Below are 22,868 nucleotides of genomic sequence, written 5' to 3' on the forward strand. Positions count from 1 at the left end.
TGGGCTGATGGGTGGGGCTGGGTCCCCTCCCTGTTGGTTGTTTGACCTTAGGTGACCCAACACCGGAGCCTACCTGGGCTCTTTGGTGGGGCTAATGGCAGACTCCGGGAGGACTCATGCCAAGGAGTCCTTCCCAGAACTTCTGCTGCCAGTGTCCTTGTCCCCACAGTGAGCCACAGCCACCCCCCGCCTCTTCAGGAGACCCTCCAACACTAGCAGGTAGGTCTGGTTCAGTCTCCCCTGGGGTCACTGCTCCTTCCCCTGGGTCCCGATGAGCACACTACTTTGTGTGTGCCCTCCAAGAGTGGAGTCTCTGTTTCCCCCAGTCCTGTCAAAGTCCTGCAATCAAATCCCTCTAGCCTTCAAAGTCTGATTCTCTAGGAATTCCTCCTCCCATCACCAGACCCCCAGGTTCGGAATCCTGACGTGGGGCTCAGACCCTTTACTCCAGTGGGTGGACTTCTGTGGTATAAGTGTTCTCCAGTCTGTGAGTCACCCACGCAGCAGTTATGGGATTTGATTTTATTGTGATTGCGCCCCTCCAACCGTCTCATTGTGGCTTCTCCTTTGTCTTTGGATGTGGGGTATCTTTTTTGGTGAGTTCCAGTGTCTTCCTGTCGATGATTGTTCAGCAGTTAGTTGTGATTCTGGTGCTCTCGCCAGAGGGAGTGGGCGCACATCCTTCTACTCCGCCATCTTGAACCATCTCCTACAATAGCATTTTGAGGTGTCCTGTCCTTTATTTGGGGGGAGGTATCCGTTGTGGTTTTTGTTTTTAAATTGTAAATGTTCTTAACCTTTACTCTTATTTTTAATGACCTTGAGGTCTTTTTAGTCAGTGGATTCCCCATAATGGCATAGGGATATTTGAATCATAGTACATTTTGGACCTTGAGTATTTTTTTGGCTTTTCTTATGCTGTCAGGTTATGTATAAAAGCAATTCGTAGTGCTGCCCTTGTTTTAGATGAATTGAGAATTGGTTGAGACCCTTTCACATTGGTGGAATTTGAGTTCACTGTGTCAGCAAGACTATTTTTGATTGTTATAGCTATAGGAAATTTTGATGGTATTTCTTTATGGTTGCACAAAAATTTTGTAGGGAAAATTATTTGAAGTTAATTGGTATATTATCTTCTCATATATTTTAGAAACCCAAGCCATTTGTACTGTATTCTGATTTCTGATTCCATATTAAGAATAAAGTCTATCTCTTGAAAAACAAAAAAAGTAAGCTTCTAAAGCAATGATTTGTAACTGCCCTCCTGGCATAAAATTCTCTATTTTTATAATTAAAGTTGATAACAGGTTTCATGAAAAAAACAAACTTGTAGGTAGCTAAAGGATGTACTCAAAAGCAGTTCTCCTATGATGAAGAAAATCATGTCCTGTCTGTTTTGTTGGGCTCCAGCTCACCTCAAGTATTGTTGTTTGTGAATTTAAAAATAGTAAGAAATATGCAGCATATACAAATTCACAGTCCACTGAGGAAAACCTCTGGGGCTCAATTAACAAGTATCTATCTGGCATTCCCTCTAGGGGTAGACATCCACCTTGTTGTGTGAATCAGAACTTTATTACTTTTTACTGCTGAATAGTATTTCACTGTATGGATGTATACGATTTATTCATTTACCCATTGAAGGACATTTGGGTTATTTCTAGTTTAGGGTGATTATGAACCTTATAAATATTTGTGTGTAGATTTTTGTGGGAACATAAGTTGTCATTCCCTAGGGTAATGTTTGCCTTGGAGTGGGATTGCTGGGTATGTAATAAAGAATTTGCCCTTTGTCCCTGGTTCCTGGGACTTAGGCTCTTAAGTCCTTGGAATTTCCTGAGCGATAGGAGTGTCTTTGTTACTTATGGTGGATCCTGATAGCTTAGTTAATGAGATGACTCAGGATAAGGACTGGCCATGCCAGAAAGACTAACCATGTGATTAGAGGATTGGGCCACCGAGTCACATGTTATCATCACATGTTATCAGCCTGAATAGTTTAGACTCATTGCTAGTGAGTCAGTCATGCTTATGTAATGAAACCCCAATAAAAACTCTGGACATGGAAGCTCAGCTGAGCTTCCCTGGTTGGCAGTACTCTGTCATAAGTTGATGTTTTGGGAGGGAAACATGCCCTGATCACAAGGAAGCTTCACACTGGAACCCTCCTCTACCTCACCCTATGTGTCTCTCCTTTTGCCAGGTTCTGATTGGTATCCTTTTGCTGTAATAAAACTGGAATTGTAAGTATTTTCCTGAGTTTTGTGAGTTGTTCTAGTGAATAATCATACCTAGGGGAGGGTTGGTGGGGGACCCCAAACTTGCAGCTGGTATCTGAAGTGAGAGCAGTCTTGTGGAGGACTTTGCCTTTAACCTGTGAAGTTTAGCCTAACTCCAGGTAGTTGGTGTCAGAACTCATTGCACTGAGTCATGTGGTAGGTATATGCTTAGCTTTATGAGAAACTGCTGAACTTCCAGAAGGCACTGCCATTGCATTCCCACCAGCAACATATGAGGGTTTCCAATTATGCATATGTTAGACTGATACTGTTCCATAGCTCTTATATGTTCTGTTCTGGATTTATTTTGCTTTTGTTATTCATTCATTCTTTTTCTTGTGTTCCAGTTAAGGTAATTTTTATTGACTTATCTTTAAATTTACTGATTCTCTTCTCAGCATTGGTAGATCAACTGATCAGCCCATCAAAGGCATCATCTTTGTTACAGTATTTTTCATTTCTGGTATTTTTATTATAGTTTCTATTTCTTTGCTGAAATCACCCATATGATCTTGCATGTTGCCCACCATTTCCACAACATATTAACCATAGTTATTTTAAAGTCTGTCAGCTCCAAAATCCTTGTCATATCAGATTCTGGTTCTGATGGTTACTTCACTCTGTGTTTGTTTTTTTTTGTTTTTGTTTGTTTATTTTTTTGGAGTTCATTTTTTTTTAAAATTTTTATTAGAGTATAGTTGATTTACAATGTTATGTTAGTTTCAGGTATACAGCAAAGTGAATCAGTTATACATGTACATGTATTAACTCTTTTTAAGCTTCTTTTCCCATATAGGTCATTACAGAGTATTGAGTAGAGTTCCCTGTGCTATACAGTCGGTCCTTCATTAGTTATCTATTTTATGTATTGTAGTGTGTGTGTATCAACCCCAATCTCCTAATTTATCCCTCCCCACCCCCTTCCCCACTGGTAACTAATTAAGGACCTACTGTATACGTATTTACAAACATAAATTTGTTGTTTACATCTGCAACTCTGTTTTGTAAGTAAGTTCATTTGTACCGTGTTTTTAGATTCCACATATAAGTGATATCATATGATATTTGTCTTTCTCTGACTTACTTCACTCAGTATGACAATCTCTAGGTCCATTCATGTTGCTACAAATGGCATTATTTTGTTCTTTTTTATGGCTAAATAATATTCCGTTGTATATATGTACCACATCTTCTTTATCCACTCCTCTGTTGATGGACATCGATTGCTTCTATGTTCTGGCTATTGTAAATGGTGCTGCCGTGAACATTGGGGTGTATGTATCTTTTTGAATTATGGTTTTCTCCAGATATATGCCCAGGAATGGGATTGCTGGATCATATGGTAGCTCTCTTTTTAGGTTTTTAAGAAACCTCCATACTGTTCTCCATAGTGGTTGTACCAGTTTACATTCCCACCAAGCTCAAATTTAATTGGCTCAAGTTACAGAGGTCCCCAAGGAGGGCCTGGGAGGGGAGGCCACCTGGAGAGAACCTGGGAGAGGCAGGTTCCCTGCCAGTACCCACCACCCCGGTTAATTCACTCTTAAGAATACATTTTTTCTTGTCTTCAGATGCATCTGTGTATTTTGTTGAAAGCAGCACATTTTGTGTAGGACAGTAGATTGATGAATGGTTTTTCTGCCTAAAAATGGGCAGGCCTTTCCTGCTGCTTAGACCTTTACTGCAGAATTGGAATTAATCTAGTCAGAAGTTGTGTTTGGTTTGAGGTTCATGGCTGCTGTGATTAACCTTAGTGGCTTCAAGTTCCTATAGCAATACATTGCCTTCCTGATTGGGGATGGATTACCAGAGCAGTGTCTCTTCTGACCTTGAGTTTAGGGCTTCCCTTTGTACTGTGCCTCAGAGAGTTGTTAAGTCTCTGCATGCTGTTGTTGCTTTCCTGTCCTTCTCCCAGAAGTGTTCTGTTATTTGACGCTTGACTGGAGGCAGGGGAGGGACTGACATTTCGGATTAAGGGGAAGCTTTAGGCACTGTGTTTCAGTTTACTGTGTCTGGATTCACTTGCCCCTCCACAGCTAGTTGTAGGCCCGGTGATATTCCTGCCTCCCCAAGAGTAGGGTTTTTCTCCCGTTCCCTTTCATCAGCTGCAGTGACTTTTCATAGGTACCCTAAGGGTGGCAGCATTTGTGGCCCTTTTCCCCCATAGAATAACATTTATGTAGGAGAGATGGGAGAAAGGATCTGATAGTTTCTTGACTCTCCCACATCCCACTGCTGGGTCTGCACCACAGTTGACCCTCAGGGCTCTTTCCAGTCTTTTCTTTGAGCACCTGGTAGAGTTTGCAAGAGAGTGCAAACTCCACTAATTTCTGCAGCTCCCAGGACTTCCCACTGTCCTGCCAGCACCAGTTCCTTACTAACTCATGCTGAACAGTTTTTTCCAGTGTCTGCTTATAGCTACCCTCTGTAAACTAGTGCCGATGGCTCGTCTTTCCAGGCAGGTGCCTGCCCCTCTTTAGATTTGGGCCAGTTGCAACCTCAGCTCTCTGATGGGTTTGGAAAAAGTCATAATTTGAAGTTAATCTGGACTTTTTTTTTTTTTTTTTTTGTAAGGGTGGATCAGGAGAAAAGTGCTCTCATCCTGAGCAGCTGAGTTTATTAGCATCCCTCTTATGCTGAGCCTAAGACCCCCAGTCATGAAACCTCCAGATGAGATGTGCCCTGCTTCATGGTGCAGGCAGGGGCCCTCACACACAGGTTCTGATTTTTCTTATCCTGCTTTAGGACTAGGGAAAAAATAATGTGAAATATGTCAGGAATTATATGTATTTGGAGAAACCATCTTCAAGTGAGTAACTGGAATTTAACCAAAGATGAAAAAGTTGACATAAATTATATGGACTGCTCTGTTTCTAAAAACCTTTTTCTCCACTTGGCACATTTATGTGTTTTTTCCTATTACAGAGAGTCTTCTCTTCCATTCCTGCAGAGCCTCCGCCCAGCCAGAGCCCTTGCCTGAGTCCTGCAGGGCAGTTAAGTCTGTCTCCTTATGTGCATTTAGGAAAGCCTACTCCATAGGCCTCCCTGCCATTCAGTTTCATTTGATCCCATAGCAACTCTTATTTGGCTTAATTGCCCACCCTGAATGCTCTATAGCTCCAGGATCTCCCAGTGTTAACAACTGGCAGGGACAACTTTTTCATCTTTGGTGGAAACAGTTTTGGGTCTCAGAGAGGAATTAGATTTGTTTGAAATATAAATTAAAAAGGATCTTCCATGAGATTATTCCTTGGCCAAGCAGAAGTAGGTTTTCCTAAAGTGCAACAGAAGAGTGTTCTTTACTAATTGCTGTTAAAATGACAGAGGACAAACTTGTAATGGAAAAAGGAAACGAACAATTAAACCCCTTATTTCAGGCAATCATACTTGATAATTTGGTAATTTAGATAAATTTCTATTAAATTCAAATGAGTTCAGTATACTTAGTGGTTTGCTTAATATCTTGCTGTGTGCTACTGCTTCAGAAGGAGATGTTCCTTTTGAACTAAGATACTAATAGGGGATTTTTTTCAAGTATAAATAATACTTATCAAAATATTGCTTTTCTTTCATTCCCTGCTTTAGCAAACTCTTGCAAATACATGATTCTTGCAGACCTTCACTTTGTTTTCTCAATTATTCTTTCTTTGGGTTCTATATAAAGTCATACTAAGTACTTGAATGAATTTAAGTAATTAGGAGTTTAAGGTTGTTACAACTATGAAATTAATTTTCTAGGAATTAAGGGTGGGGAGAGGAGGATAAGAATGCAGTGTATTGATGAGGTTTACTTACTTTTCAGGTTCAATGCCATTCCCGTAGCTGGAGGTGTCTTGTCTTATCGGCTTTATTTCTGTCCCCCACATTGTCCTTTCTTTCTCTTTTTATCTCCTGTTACTCTCTTAAAGCATTCTTCCTGACAGACTTTCAGCCACAATTCACCTGATTATTTCCTTTCTTCCAGTTTGAAACGAAAAGGGGAAAGACTTAAGGCAGAGGGAAGACCTTGGACTGGACGCAGAGTTTGAAGAACCAAGTAGCTGGAGATGGAGGGGTCAGCGCTTAGCCGCTGGCAGGTCCCGTTCCTCATTCATCTATTCTAGGATAACCCCCTGCCCCCAGCATTAAACCGATGGGGGAAGCATGTATAAGATGAGATATATCTCTTCTCTGGTTTTTCTGGGGAGAGAATAACAGTTGTAGCAGCACTTAGCAAACTTTCTTTTTAAAATGTTCCCACTTTAAAGTTTAGAAAACTGCCACCTCAGGATTTTATTTTCAGTTCTGAGGGAATCAACCTAAATCCCAGCACTAAATAACCTTCCTTTGAATAAAAAGACAAATGCCTAGTGGTTTTAAGTTGCTGGGTTTTATTAAGGTATTGGCAAAATTTCAGTATACTTCTTACCTGAATGAACAGTTTTAATAAAATATGAAGGATCACTCATGATTACAACTGAACTCAAAAGTGAGCTGTAGAGAAGATTTATAAATTGATAAATTTGCTTGGTAAGAAATGATTCATTTCATTTGCTCCACTCCATAGAGAATTCTTTGCAGAGAAATGTCATCAACAAGAGAACAAAGCCTGTCTCTCACCAAAGAGCACCTAGAGTAAGAGGTAACACTGACGTGTCTGTACATTATTTCATACATCGAAGTTAATCAGAGTATTTTCCTTTTCCAGAACAACGGCCGTGTCAGTCTGGAGCTCCCTATCTTATTTCATATTTTCTAATTAGTACAATATAAATAGTCTTTAAAACAGAAGATAAAACGCTGCTAGAGGAAGTAACAATTATTTTTCAACACAGTACCATTTCTGGGAAATAGTCGTATTATAACACTGGAAGTATCTTGTTTTGGAAAAAAGCATTTAAGCTATTCACGGGTCAGAACAGGGTATTTGTCCTTTACCGTCATGTGATTTTAAAAGGTGAAAAGAAGCATGTTCTTTCTTTTTCTAATTTATGATCCAAAGGATAATTCTCCTAAATTATGGTATGACCAAAACTTTTATGGCATTGCTTCGGTGTGAATGATCACTGAGTGAACAAATTATGTTTAAACAAACATGAAAATAATAATTTAGATCACTTTCTCACAGAGCCTCAGCAAGCCTTTGATGGGGAAGGAAGTACTTGAACCACAGCAGTTTCATCTGTAAACAAACATTTAACTTCTTTATGCATCATTTCATCTGCCCGTTGGATGTTGTGCTTCTTACTGGCACAGTGTTCCAACAAAGGAGTAAGGTTGTCATGAAGATGCAGTGTGACACTATACCACCACGTTGACATTGTAGTACCACTATAAATGTGGTCAGAGTCAGACTCAGTGTTGACATCGACATTGTTGACATTGTCCTTGGAAAAGGTGTTAACTTTCGAGGATCCTCCTAGTTAAATTAAATGTGACAGTAACTTTATATTAATTCAAGGACAATGGATGGCACTTTTAGGTAAAGAAAAGATATTATACATGTATTCCCACCATCCTTTTCAGTACAGACCTAAATGGGATTAATAGCCCCAGTGTTTGGTGCTGTCATGTCGCTTAACCTCAGATATCCCTCAAAAGTACACATCCAGAAAGTGAACAAAGGAAACCTTTAAATTAGGGACTGATTCCCTTTGAAACTCACAGTGAATGTACAAGGAGTTTGTATTGGCTTCAGTCAGTGACTTGAAGTCTGTTTCCCTAACCAGTACTACACTTTCTTTTTTATATTTATTATTTCCTATTCTAACAAAACTTTAGCAAGCAAACAAGTTGATGCAGATCATGTTAGATTGTAAAAGGGATACTGCCATCTTAAGGACTGAATGTAGAAGTTCCACCATCACTAAATTACACAATGAATAAAAGTACAAAACACATAATTCACAGACTGTACCTCAGCATTAACGGTTTATATTATATACTTTTATATCTGTCTACTATTTTTACAATCACCAGATACACCATCATTAAATACAAGTTACAGAAATGTGTAGACACCATGAGTAAGAGGGGGTACTTATTGCTTACGTCAGCAAGCAGCAGATGAGGGCACAGGGTGTGAACTGAAGGGAACTACTTTCTATCACCAGTGGCATGAAGCATAACACTGCATTTCACAAAGCACTGCTTTTTATCTAGTTTATAGAACCAAGAGCAGTATATATCAGACCAATAACCACTACTTTAATATGTATTATAGAAGTTTAAAGGACTTACCTTACAAGCGGTACCTAACTATTCTATAAATATGCATGTCGTGAACAAATGAATAGTAGTTGCTATTTTTTACAATATTGGCTTATAACGTGACCACACTAGAACTACTTTGCTTTATTTTCTAGAGGGCTACTGGTATCAGAAATGGAGTTAACACTGCTTATGTAGTTACACCTACAAAATTCAGACCCTTAAAGATGTGGTCTCTTAGTCCCAATTTCATCCAACCATGTTTCCCCACTGAAAAAAACCTGTCATTTGTACCTTATTTCCTTTCACCTTCTTTATTCTGATCAAAATCATCAGCAATAGACAACTATAGAAAAATCTTTAAAAAAATGTTTAACTTGGCTTAGTGCTTTGGGCTAGAATATATATGTGTTCTGCTGCCTCTGTTTTCTTGCTTCCTTAGATGAGAATTTGATTTGAAACTGACGCTGCACCTGATGGGTTGTTAACAAGATCTAGGCTTCCAAAAATGATGGATGTGAGTGAGGTCCATGTATGGGGGTAAAGCATCAGGTTGGTGAAAAGATTCTGGTACTACGGTTGGAGCCATGGGTGCTCCCTCCTTTTCAGCCATGTGTCACAAGACTTGAAATGACTTCAAAATAAGGGAAAACAAATACTGACAATCTCTACCTACATCCAAATTTTAAAAAGTAAAATCTGTAGATTATCAATCTGTTGCTAAAGTGAATCTGTTTTTATTTGTTTGACATAGCTACACTGGCACCCCAAAATATGCTACAGTCCTCTATGTTCTTAAGATCCAGGAATCTTAGTCCCCCATTATGAGTCTGGGGAACATAAAGTACTTAGTGTGTTAGTATTATGTTAAAACAGGATTGCTCAGTGCACGTTTCTCAGCAAGAGCATTTAGCACCTCCCAACAGTATGAGGGAGTGAGCCCTGCAGCAGGCAGCTCCTGTGCATTGGCGTGGTTGCTCCATGCTCGACTGGGGGAGGGTAAAATGTCATGTGGAGACACTCATGATTCTCAAAGAATCAGGCTGCTTCACTGAATGAATCTGATTATTAGTTTATTTGCGGCCTCTAGTTGCAGATATGGTTCTGACTTGAAACTGTGGAAATGACAAAAAGCAGACAATTTCAGAGTATCAAATGTAAATAAATATTGAAAAGAGAAACGTGTACTATTTGGTCTGACGCTGCAGGACTCAAATTTACAACTAAACAGACCTCAGCTGCAGTAATCTGCATTCTCCTTTGCACTTGGCCTCTGGGCTCACTTTAGGCAGTACTTTCAGCCTCTTCCACACCACTTATTTCATTCCCTTGGGGGAAACAATTTAGAGAAGTTAAAACTAATATTTTTCATTCTCCAACACCACTTTTTATTTGATTGTAGTACATGCCTTTGCTGTCTGAACTTTTATTTTTAAAAAAAGGCAGAAAAAAATAGAAATACTATTTGATTTTCTTTTAAGATGGCAACTTGATTCTAGTATATTTGTACCTGAAATCATCTCCACTAAAGAAGTTTTACTCCTGAGATGAGGGTACAGTGAAAAACACATTAGCATCATAGGTTAAAACCAATAGACAGCAGTCTTCTAAAAAATAATAATAATTCCGTCAAAAGCACCATAACAGGTTATGAAACTCCCAAATAGCTACAGCCCTAGGAAATACTTTTTAATTCAAAAAATTTTCATTGTTGGTCTTCTATGTTACAGGAAAAAATTAATGAATCTGTTTGACTATATACCACCTCACAAGTCTGAGAATGACATTTTTACACCAGTTTTCTACTTTCATTATTACCAGTTAAAACCCATGTGGCTTTTAACCTTTTACCTACCAAAAAAAGGGGAGGGGCTTTCCCTCAGTCCCCAGTCTTTTGAGGAACATTCCCCAACTAGATCTAATTCTGCATTAAGTTTTCCAGAGATATATTAGGCACATCAGAACAGATTTCACCTGCCGTGAGATTTCAACACTATATCTCCTGACTGAAATAACCAACTCGCAAGCTTCCACTAGTGACGCGAAGGGGTCATGGGGTGGGGGTGGTACGTAGGTACAGAAACACGTCACTGGGACCAGGTGTATAATTTTGCTAGTGAAACCGCCAGTACTTTTTTATTAGATGTGAGTTTCCTAGAGATCTATTTACATTTAAGAGTTGAGCCATCCATGGCTCATCATAATGAAGCACACAGTATTTCAGAAATGTCTACCTTGTTTCTACTCTGATAGTGATGTTTTTATTGGGGGAGAGCTAGCTAGCCTACTTTAAAGAGAAAGTTATTTATTATATTTTAAAACTCCAGGGAAAAGCTGGGTATGGAATAGCGTTACTCTTTTTAAGCTTCCCCATGTTTTCACTGTACCCTTTCCAACTGTTTTGTCTCCATGGCAGAGAACTTCTTAACATCCTATTTCTCTTCCCACTTCGAATAAGTGAGGACAGGCTAGTGCCTGTTTTGTGGGAAGGCTCTGGAGCAGAGAGAAAAGAATAAAACTTTGGATTAAACCTGAATCCGTGCCGCCTCTTTGAGTAGTGGTAGTGTAAACGATACAATCTAGAAACTCTCTTTCCCAGGAGTTTGAACTGTTCATTTTCCAACCTAGAACAAACAGGAGACAAGCTCTCCATTCTGCATATCTGCTGCCCTGTTGAACCCAAATTAAAAGAAGAGGGAAACTCTCCAGCACCACTCCGTTCAGGCAATGATGATTGAACTGATTTTTTCTCCATTATTAGCTCATTAATAAAATCTGCTTTCTTTGGTGCACCAGGACCAAACATCTCAACTGGTGGCAAAAACTGGGCACTGTGAGGTTTGCTTGCTTCTATTTGTGTGAGATCTAGGTAGCCTGGGTCTTCCAGCACGTTGATTTGGGACCCTGGGCTCAGGCTAGTTCTATCAGTGAATGAATCCACACGCCCATCATAGCCTAGATCGGCCGGTGCTGAGCACTGGTGCTGAGGCCAAGGGCGTTTGCACTCTCCATGATTCTCCTTATCATCCCCACCATCTTCTTGCCCTCCTTGAAAAGAGTTCTCTGTCCAATCTGACTCCTCACTAACATTTACAGCTTTGTTCATGTCCCTCAGGAATACCACAATAACAGTGATGTTATCACTTGACCCAGCATCACGAGCTGATGCCACTAATTTGTGGGCAACCATGCTGCTGTCTCCATTATTCTCCTTCAAGTGGTCAGACACAACTTTCACTGCCTCATCAGGGTTCACGGTGTCATAGAAGCCATCACAGGCCAGAATGAGGTAGTCTTCAGTTCCATCCAAAAGAGTGGAGGCAGAATCTGCATCCCCACAGATATATGGCTTATGTTCAGCATCTCCTGGGGGAATTAGAAAATAGGTCAGATTTTGGTTTATCTTGCATGTAAAAATGTTTATGGCCAGCTCAAATGGCCTAAGCAGAGAAGGGTCCTCTGTTGAGGGAACCGTATCAGCAAAGACACAGAGGTAACTGTTAGGGAGTCATTTGTAGTTGAATAGTGGGTGCTTGGAGTGGCAACAGACTGGAGACCTGGGGCCCAACTAAGCTAGGTTTCTGTCACCAGATTACTGAGATAATTCATCATCTACAGTGCATTTTGGAACTTTCAGATCCAGAGCACTTCCAGATCCCTCGCTTGTTTATATTCGTTGTTTTCCTTTAGTACTTGGAGAGAGCCTTAGCAAACAGGTCTTTCGCCTGTTGGGTAACCAAATAACATTACTACGAGGGATACTCATTTACTTCTTTACATAAAAAACATGGAGTATTGAGCAATAGTTCCTAGTTTAGGGTATCATAATTCATTGGCAAACAGTAGTTAAAAAAATTTTTTTTTTACAAAATGCTTTATCATTCTTAAAGTGGTAGCATATAGCTTAGTGGTTAATGATGCAAGCCCTGGAGTCAGACTGCCTGCATCCGGATCTTAGCACTTGTTACTTACAAACCCTCTTCAATTACTGTCCATTTTATTGTACTAAAACTGAACTATCTGACTAGGGGAAGATAAAATGAAGTTACATATACTTACTTGAATGATATGGACATATTGTCACTGTTTCTGATATCTGTTATAGGTTCTCTCCTACCCAAGTAAAGTTCTCTCCAATATTTCACATCGCTGTTTAATCCTCAAATAGGCCCAAAAAAGCTCAATGGGAACCCTATGGATAACTCTGCTAGAACCACTGTGGGCCACATACCCTATCCAGCAGCTGCATGACGGGACACCCTGAACAACAGATACTTAATATTTAATTACCTGGGTTAGTTTATCTACAAAGTAAGAAACTAGTCTTCTTCACAGACTAAGGTAGCCAGAACCATCTTCCTCAAGTATGGTTTTGATTTCGTCAACTTCACTGCTATACTATGGCACCTCTCAATAGCCTGTTAAAGCTAATCAAAACTTCCAGTTGGGCTTCCCTGGTGGCACAGTGGTTGAGAGTCTGCCTGCCGATGCAGGGGACACGGGTTCGTGCCCCGGTCCGGGAAGATCCCGTATGCCGCGGAGCAGCTGGGCCCGTGAGCCATGGCCGCTGAGCCTGCACGTCCGGAGCCTGTGCTCCGCAACGGGAGAGGCCACAACAGTGAGAGGCCCGCGTACCGCAAAAAATCAAACAACAAAAAACTTCCAATCACTGGGGATTCAGTGTCCTCCACCAGTCCACTTTACTAAATTTCCCCATTCCCTACCCCACCTGACTGTATTATTATCATCATTATTTTCTGAATTCCAACTAAAAATAAATGTGATCTGAGTCATACTGTTCCCAAAAATCTTAGTGCTTCAATTAAAAGGCTACTGCAACTGTTAGTTTGGAACAGAACATACAAAGATCTGCACAGAGAAAATGCTGCCAAAATTCTGGCTTTTCACCTGATCTGTTGGATGTCAAATTCATGACATTTTGCCCCCAAATTTGGTGGGAGGACATGATTATCCATTTCATTGTAGAAATGGCAATATCCTTTTGTCTGAAACCTCCTCTCTCCATATGCTGGATAACATACGCCTCTTGTCAACTTTGGATAAATCTGAAGGGCTCATGGGGAGAAACAGTTGAAAAGCGTTTTATTTTTAAAGCGTTAAGTGTTATTTACTTTCTAAGTAGAGTTGAACTCTGCTCAGGAGTCCTTTTTCTTTTTTTTAAATTAATTAATTTATTTATGGCTGTGTTGGGTCTTCATTGCTGTGCCCTGGCTTCTAGTTGCGGCGAGCGGGGGCTACTCTTTGTTGCGGTGTGCGGGCTTCTCATTGCAGTGGCTTCTCTTGTTGTGGAGCACGGGCTCTAGGCGTGTGGGCATCAGTAGTTCTGGAGTGTGGGCTCAGTAGCTGTGGCTCGCGTGCCCTAGAGCACAGGCTTAGTAGTTGTGGCACACGGGCTTAGTTGCTCTGCAGCATGTGGGATCTTCCTGGACCAGGGCTCGAACCCGTGTACCCTGCATTGGCAGGCAGATTCTTAACCACTGTGCCACCAGGGAAGTCCCAGGAGTCCTTTTTCTTGTCCTTATTTAGCCCCAATTTTATTCCATGAGCTTTCCAAATCTTTCTCACATTCTTCAACTCTTTCCAATTAAGTTACTGGATTTGGGTAGATGGCCTAATTTCCTACTTCAAAAAAAATTAACTTTATCAGGCCCGAATTCCCTCAATTCCTCCTCCCGACTTAAAAAAAAAAATCTTCAGTGATTCACCTATATCCACAACCATTTTCTATTTTCAAAATTCTGTGACTTGACCTCTGCAGCATTTGACCCTGTTGACTACATACTCCTAGAAACCCCCTTCCCCAGCATCTGTAATATCCCATTTCTTTGTCTCTGATCCCTTCCTGATTTTCTTCACTGGCTCCTTCACTTAAAATCACCAAAAATCATTGTGTGCTAAGACTGTGCCAGGCAGGGTGCTAAGTGTGGTGTGTGTATTATGCCATTTATTACAGAAGCTCTATGAGTTAGGTACTGTTACTATTTCTGCTTTACAAAGGGACAAATAGATACAGAGAAGTGCAGTAAACTTCTCAAGACCAGCAGCTCACAACAGTGAGAGGCCCGCGTACCGCGAAAAAAACAGAAAAGTGGCGGAGCCAAGAGAGCGCGACTTCATGTTATCCTACAACAAGGAACGCGTCTCGTCCGTGGTCTCTCTTCACACTAAATATTCCTGGGCAATGTCATCCATTCCTGTAGTTTCAGCACACACACACACACACACACACACACACACACACACACACACTTCACAGGTTGCTAATATTATTGCCAAAATGGGATGAATTCCCATATCTCTATCTCTAACTCGGAACTCTGCTCAGCTCCAGATCTGTATTTCCAATTGCATATAAAGTATCTCTTCCAAGACATCCCACAGGCACCTAGAATATAAAATATGTCCCAAATGAACTCATTATCTGCCCTCCCCACTCCCAAACTGCTGCTGCGGCTTTATTACAAATGTTTTATCGGCTTCTCAGTCACACAAGTCCGAAACCTGGAAGTTAACTTTCCTCTTCCCCCACAAACTGTCGTTTGTCTCATCAATTGATACCCTCCCCTGTATCCCTTTTTTAGCTGTCCTATCTCTGAAACAAATTGTATCAACAGCCTCCTGAATGACCTCTCATCTAGGCTTTCTACGCTAGTTCGTCTCCCATAATTATTACAAATATTTATAAATACAAACCTGACCACGTGGGCCCTCGTCTAATTCACCTGACAAAGTCCAGATACTTAGCCTGGCATTTAAGCCCCTTTGTACTCTGGTGCCAACACTTATCTCTTCCCACTCCCACCCTCTGCCCCAGCCTCCTGCACCTGTCACTGTTCCTAAAACAAGACATGCCCTTTGAGATGCCCATGTGTTTGTATTCGCCATACCTGGGATGTCCTTCTCTGCATACTATCCTCCATGTCCACTTCAGAAGTCACTTCCTCTCTGAAGTCAGCCTGGTTTTCTCTTAGATTGTCACTTATTCAAGGACATTCTTTCCCTGCTTTTCCCCCTTGTGTCATATTTTTAGAAGCAAGAAATGATAAGTATCCTCTAGTATAAAGTTGGTTCTATAACAAGCATTAAAGTTACTTCTCAATACTCGGACAAAGATCAAGAGAAGAGGTCTTTGTTTGGAGTTGTCAAAAAATAATTCTATTTGAGGGTGTGTTTTAGAAATCAGAAATTTCTCCCTTTTGGCCTTATTCCAGAGTTCCCAGTAACTCCCTCAGTCTAAGGTAAAGCCAGCTCTCAGTTTTTCAAGAGGTACTGCAGAATCTTTGAGCTTCCTCCTCCTCTCTCAGCCTCTGCTGCTCCCATTTGGGCCACTTCACAGCTTGCCAGCACCGTCCCCAAAGAGGAGGAGGGAAATCACATCCGTGGGGAAACTGAAATCTGTCCTTTGAGATTTTGTTAATGTTCCTGGAATATTTTGGTAATGATAAGCAAAATTTGGGGATTAGACCTCAATTCCATTTATCCATGTTATCCCTATGTCAAACTACTTCATTTATTCAGGAGGCAGTGACTGAGAACTGCAGTATGTATGCATATAGGCATACCATCCATATAGACACACGCACATTGATTTGTTCTTTTTAAAAAAACATAAAGTGAAGCTGAGCCATGAAGCCTAAAGCAATAGACCCAGGTGCAAAAGTGAAACAGACAGAAACAGTACTATAGCCCAATTCTTTGAACTACACCTTTGCATTTTGTCCAAACAGATGAGCTGTTTACTCTCTCAATTTTAGACAAAGAGTTTTATCGACTTCCCCTTCTTTTAAAGAATTTAGGTCCAGGGAAGCAGATTCGCTGAAACCCCAGGGTTATCTGACAAATTACTATATTCCACAAATAGTAAAATTAGTTTTCTAATTTTAATATAGTAAAAATTGTTTTCATCTGAAAAGCACATTATTTGTGTTATTTTAGAATGCATTGAAAAAATTAAAGATATAAGCAAGGTAAAATATGGGGGGGGGAAGCTTCTATTTTATGGAAAGTACTGATTTAAGCTAAGTATGACCCAAAATGGAATGAAAAATGAGGATCACTGTGGTTTTAAGCAGATTTGTATGCTAAAGATTAAAGGCTTCCATTAAAAAAAAAACAAACTAGTAAGAGAACATTTCTTAATATAGTTCTTTTAAGAATGGAGTTTATATAAATGAGTAGGTTAAATAATTAATTAAAAGAAGCATTATCCAAATGTTATATTAAACAGTAATAAGCACTCTGAAAATCCGTTATTTTCTCAGGTTCCCTGTTGTATCAGATTAATATAAGGCAGCGTCCTGGAAAAGGAAGTTTGGAGAAACAAAAATTAATCGGTTTTTCCTACCAATAGCTCTGGAGACCGACAGACTTCCATTCACCCTCCAGGCACCAAACCAGACTACACAACCTCCAAGGGCCTCAATTCGCTGCTTTTCATCCTGTACAGTAATGTAATAGAAAGAAGCAAATAATTGGATTCAGGATTTATTCATCTACCTTAACAGTAAACAACAGATATAATGCTCATCAGCTTCCTGGAAAGGGTTCTCTTTATTTTTTCCTTTGGAAGGTGGGCATGGTTACTGAGATAACGGTGATAATTATAATAATAAGTGAAAATCAGTGACTAGAAAACTGCCTTTGTGGCGTGTGCCCTAACAGAACAGACCATACTTACCTCTCTGTCCGGCTTGTGTGGCTTCATTAGTTCAACAGCCTGGCCCTTTCTCACAAGCATAACCTGGGAATCACCTACCCAGGCCACATGTAGCATGTTGCCTCTGATAAAAGTCACCACTCCTGTGGTCCCGCATCTTAAGCTCTGAAAGTAATTTAAATAAGAGTCAGTAAAAATAAGCAGACATCAAATTCTCATTGAGAAGCAATTTATAGGTAACACAAACTTTTCAGTTGGAAGCTAGACTACTAATAACTCGATTTCACAAATAGCAATTCCCATTTCTCAATGCATTCTTATGTGCTTGTATGTATTTATATGTGCACACACACATACAGATCCATTTTATCTGTGATATGCAAGGCAGAGACAATTATCAATTCCATTTTATACACAGGTACTATGGCAGGTTATGTGACTTGCCCAAGATCAGGTAACTGATTAGAACAGAACTGAAATTTTTTCCTCCTAGTCCAGTGCTAAGCCACTATATCAATCCTTAGAGTAAAGATTTCCATACTCTGGTCTCTGTTTTGTTCAGGGGGAGAGTCCTGGCTTCACAAAGTAGCATACAAAGCATCTGGTGTGTACACAACAAATGCTTCCATACTCTGGATATTAAAACAGGAGCCAAGAGATTACATACATTCCCTGGAGTGCTAAATTGCTCGTACCTTTAAAAAACAAAAATAAAATCTACAATAATTTTAGGGACCTTTGCTTTTGGAACATTGCATAAAAAAACAAACAGCCTGGAATTTCATCACAATAGCTCAGTACCACTGTACTTAATGTACTTGATACTACTATCCTAAGATGACATCTCCATTTGACATGAGTCACTACCAAACGAGCATGACTTTGTTACTAAGGACTTGGCCTAAATTAGAACCAATGCGTCAAGATGGTAGAAGGCCCCTTGTATCCAATGAGAAAACAACTTCTCATTTTCCCTATATAGGGAAAGTTTGTTATAAATCCTCACCCACCAATAAAATGTCTTCCCACACAGAATATTCAAAACCTCAGCCCCCTGGAACACACGATAAAGACACTTCAGTACATATGCCCCTGAGAGAACAGGAGGCAGGGCTGCTGCACAACAGGAATAGCTACTTTCTTCCCAGCAGTTAGCAGCACATGGAAGCACAAGAGGGGAAAAGTAACTGCTGAGACAAACCTAAATTATTCACGAGAACTGTTGGCAAGACTAAGAGACACTAGGATCATTGGCAAAGCAAATGAGGGGAACACGGTCAGCAAAAAAGCCATGATTTTTGAGGACACAGAGGAAAAGGGACAGGACGGAGGATGAAGAAGACCAGGTGATTCTCTCAGCTTCACGCTGATGATTGACAGGTCACCTCTCAGGGGCCAGGTCTTGTCCTCGGTCAGAATGATGACAGCCGGCGGCTCCAAGGCAGGCGGAGCCAAGCCCTGCCGGCCCTCCGGAGACTGGCAAAGTCTGAGGTCAACAACTGTATTTTGTTCTCTAGCCCGACCTCTATTTGCAGACCATAGTGGTTACTACTGTTGGGTTTGCATATTAATCTAAACCTGGGGTGCAGATGGGGAGACGGAGAATACTGCCCTGGCGTAACACCAAGTAGTTCTGAATGATTGCTTCATTAATTCCAAACCCCACTGTTGCTGTGTAGCATAACTATGAGATCAAAGAAAAGGATTCAGTGAGTACCCTGTTCTCTCCAAGTCCATTTCAAAAAGAGTTAATGTGTAAGTCATAGGGCAGGAGTCTTATTTTCTGTGTGTATACAATTCTGCAATTACTTTTTAAAATTAAGTTATTTTCTTTCTGTTAGTCCCTAGTTGGAAATGAATATAAAGTCCTGTAGTTAATTGTGTACCAATGCCCAGAATGATAATAGATTAAAATGTTTACTTTTAGATCTTAATTTAGAGCCCCTGTCATTCATTCAGAGTAAAACCTTAGGTCTGATTAACCTTAAGAAATTAGGACATGAACTCTGACCTTTCTTCCTGTTAAGAGAAAATCAGTTCAAGGATCATCTAAGGATTCACTCTCTCCAAGCAAAACTTTCTTCAAGAGATACACAGCAAAACACTGCCAACCCACTTAGAACCAACTGTATCGAGAAATCCCAGCTTCTGTTTCTCTTTTATAGACCACTGTTTTAATCACCATATCCAGATTTTGTCAGCAAAAGTCTGCTTAGAGAGATGGTCCCGGTGTGAACCTGACAGGCAATGGTGAATAAGATAAAAGTCACCTGCCAAATCCAGCAATGGACTGGCTTTCTAGAAAATTATAGCTTGGGAGTTTCTATACAGTACATCATAGCACCCCACTAAATCTATTCCTAAAGAGAGAGTTAGAACTACAACAATCCAATACTGTGTGTCAAGAATATAGTTTAAGGAATGTGGGAACAGATATATATGTATGACTGATTCACTTTGTTATAAAGCAGAAACTAATAAAAAAAATAATAATAAATAAAAAAAAAAAAGAATATAGTTTGGAAGAGAGCTTTAAATAATGTCTACCACAAGAGAAAACCCAAAATAGCCTTTTAACCACAGAACAAGTAGACCTCAGCTAATGCATCATGGCTGGAATTTATGTGGAAACGGCATACCTCCCTGGCTGCTTTCTGTACAAACCGCTCGTCAGTGACCCGGAAGGCCCGGCACAGGGCCTCAGCAGGATCATGGGGGAACATCTCCTGGCGTACTAAGTTAACATGCAGGTGAATGGAGGCGTAAATGGCAGCATCCACTCCCCCGTGGCCATCAAACACTGCAAAGTAAGCTTGTTCTTCCTGGTCCTGTCAATAGGAACACAGAAACAGTTAAGGGAGTTAGGTGTAGCATGACTCAAATGAGCCAATCCCCCACACTGTTGCCCATCCTCCTCCACTGCTTTGTCACCCAGATAATGAGGCTAAATGTTTCCCTTTTCTGACGTGCCTGATCAAATGCTAAAATACCTGCAACATTAGGGCATCTGTGTTTACACACCAGAACACTGGAACACATCATGCCCAATTAGCTCAGGCTGAATGAAGCGCCCTCTCACTGTGAAAGCTGTTGTCTTGTACCATGGAAACCACCTACATACATTGGCTTCAAAGTTGCTGTTATAAGTTGTAGGGAGGGGGAGAAAGAGAAGATATGAGGAGGAATTAAAGCAAAGGCTGTTCTGGATTGAGGATTTTTGTCAAAATGAAAGTACTTTAATAAAATTAGAAACTGAGAACAATAGGAAATAACTGGCCTTCCAAGCACGAGGCCAATTATGTTAGATTGTTTAAAATACACAGAGAAAATGAAAGCATACACATACTTCTAAACTATAATATCGCCCTCATAAATCATTCATGGTCACATTGTATTTTCACCATAAATAACACGGTCTCTAAATTGGTTACCCAAACTTGAACCACATCAGAGGTCTATATGTCTTTACCTAATCCCCTAATTCAAGATGTAGCTTCACATTTCCTAGTTCACCCTCTGCTTGAAGCCCTATGGCAACTGCCAGAAGAGAGTCTTCCAAACCTGTGATTTGTCTTGACAACGGAAGCCTAATCACAAGAGTACATTTAACTCATTAAGTACTTAGTTTTTTCTTTCTCTTCAACTCAAGTATTTAAATCTCAGCTCTAGCTCACTTAGGAGATCTGTAACTCACTGAACTCTCACTGAGTTCTGGCCTCCTTTTAGGCAACACTATGTAATGGTTTTCATTTGAAAGCTTTGACTTCTTCCTTGGGCTCTTGGAGAGTTCAGTTGAGTCCAGGCCCTGTCATTCAAAGTGAATAAAATATACAAAGTAAAGCATATAATTTTCTTGTGCTTGTTTTTTCATCTATTAGGTAGGGATGAGTTGGTATCTCATGGGGATTTGGAAGGACTACTAAGGTATACTAAAACAACAGGTATATTTGTGCTTTGAAAAAGTTCTTTTTAAACCAACTACTACATTTACAAAAGTACCAAATATAAATATCCATAGAGTAATGATACAAACTAATATTATGAAATCTATATCTAATACAGATTACTACAACTAGTTAATTTAGCAATATAATCAAACCATCTATAATGCCACTGAAGATGACATTGATAAACAGAACTCTTTAGAACAAAAGTCTTGACATGTAGAATTTCTACCTTGTACCAAAGAAGTACTCATTTTTCGACAAGGGGGTAATATCCAAACTATATTAAAATATGTATAATATGTAAAAACATATTAAAGATATAAAATGTAAATATATTTATATATATATAAATAGTTCATACAAGTCAATATCAAAAAAAAAAACCCAAAGAACCCAACCAAAAAGAAATGGGCAGAAGACCTGAATAGACATTTTTCCAAAGAAGATACACAGATGACTAACAGGCATATGAAAAGACGCTCAATATCACTAATTATCAGAGAAATGCAAATCAAAAGAACAATGAGATATCACCTCACACCTATCTGAATGGCCATCATCAGGAAGAACACAAATAACAAATGTTGGAGAGCATGTAGAGAAAAGGGAACCTCCTACACTGTTGATGGGAATGTAAATTGATGCAGCCACTGTGGAAAACAATATGGATGTTCCTCAAAAAACTAAAAATAGAACTACCATATGATCCAGCAATTCCATTCCTGGGTATATATCCAGAAAAAACAAAAACACTAATTCAAAAAGATACATGCACCTCAATATTCATAGCAGCACTATTTACAATTGCCAAGATAAGGAAACAACCCAAGTGTCCATCAATAGATGAGTGGATAAAGAAGATGTGAAATATATATATATTATTCAGCCATAAAAAAGAAATTCTGCCATTTGCAGCAACACAGATAGACCTAGAGAATATTATGCTTAGTGAAATAAGTCAAACAGGGAAAGACAAATACTATATGATATCGCTTATATGGAGAATCTAAAAAATAAACCAAACAAACGTATATAATAAAACAGAAGCAGACTCACAGATATAGAAAACAAACTAGTGGTTACCAGCGGGGAGTGGGAAGAGGGGAGGGGTGAGATAGGGATATAGGATTAGGAGATATAAATTACCATGTATAAAATAAACAACAAGGATATATTATACAGTACAGGGAATTATAGCCATTATTCTTCTAATAACTTTTAATGGAATATAATCTGTAAAAATACTGAATCACTATGCTGTACACTTGAAACTAATATTGTAAATCAACTATACTTCAATTTTTAAAAGGATAAAGAGATGTGGTGTGTATGTATACACATACACACACACACACACACATACACACAGAATAGTACTCAGCCATAAAAAAGAATGTAATTTTGCTATTTGCAACAACATGGATAGACTTAGAGGGCATTAGGTTTAGTGAAACAAGTCAGAGAAAGACAAATACTGTATGTTATCACTTGTATGTGCAATCTAAAAAATAAAATAAATGAATATAACAAAATGGAAATAGGCTCACAGATACAGAGAATAAACTAGTGGTTACCAACAGGGAGAGAAGCGGGGGCAATTTAAGGGGTAGGGGATTAAGAGACACAAATGACTATAAAGTAAATAAGCTACAAGGATATAATGTATCGCACAGGGAATATAGCCAATATTTTATAATAACTTTAAATGGACTATAATCTAAAAATTTTGAATCACTATATTGCACACCTGAAACTAATTATAAATCAAAATACCTC

The 22,868-nt window shown here is 39.6% G+C and overlaps 2 protein-coding genes across 2 annotated transcripts in view; one reads left to right on the forward strand and one right to left on the reverse strand.

Annotated features, from left to right (window-relative positions):
• Positions 1–22,868, forward strand: part of TRIM37 (tripartite motif containing 37) — a gene marked incomplete at both ends in the record, with an annotated part of 147,861 nt that overhangs the window by 116,208 nt on the left and 8,785 nt on the right. The gene's annotated exons all lie outside the window — the stretch shown is intronic.
• The window catches only part of PPM1E (protein phosphatase, Mg2+/Mn2+ dependent 1E), a gene marked incomplete at both ends in the record, with an annotated part of 150,143 nt that continues 138,051 nt past the window's right edge, over positions 10,777–22,868 (reverse strand). Inside the window, 4 exons of the mRNA XM_079726313.1 lie at positions 10,777–11,834; positions 16,834–16,927; positions 17,167–17,310; positions 19,785–19,973. Coding sequence (XP_079582439.1) covers positions 10,777–11,834; positions 16,834–16,927; positions 17,167–17,310; positions 19,785–19,973 — 1,485 coding nt within the window. The remainder of the gene's footprint in view (positions 11,835–16,833; positions 16,928–17,166; positions 17,311–19,784; positions 19,974–22,868) is intronic.

This window comes from Hyperoodon ampullatus, assembly GCF_949752795.1.
Source record: "Hyperoodon ampullatus genome assembly, chromosome: 19".
NCBI lineage: Eukaryota > Metazoa > Chordata > Mammalia > Artiodactyla > Ziphiidae > Hyperoodon > Hyperoodon ampullatus.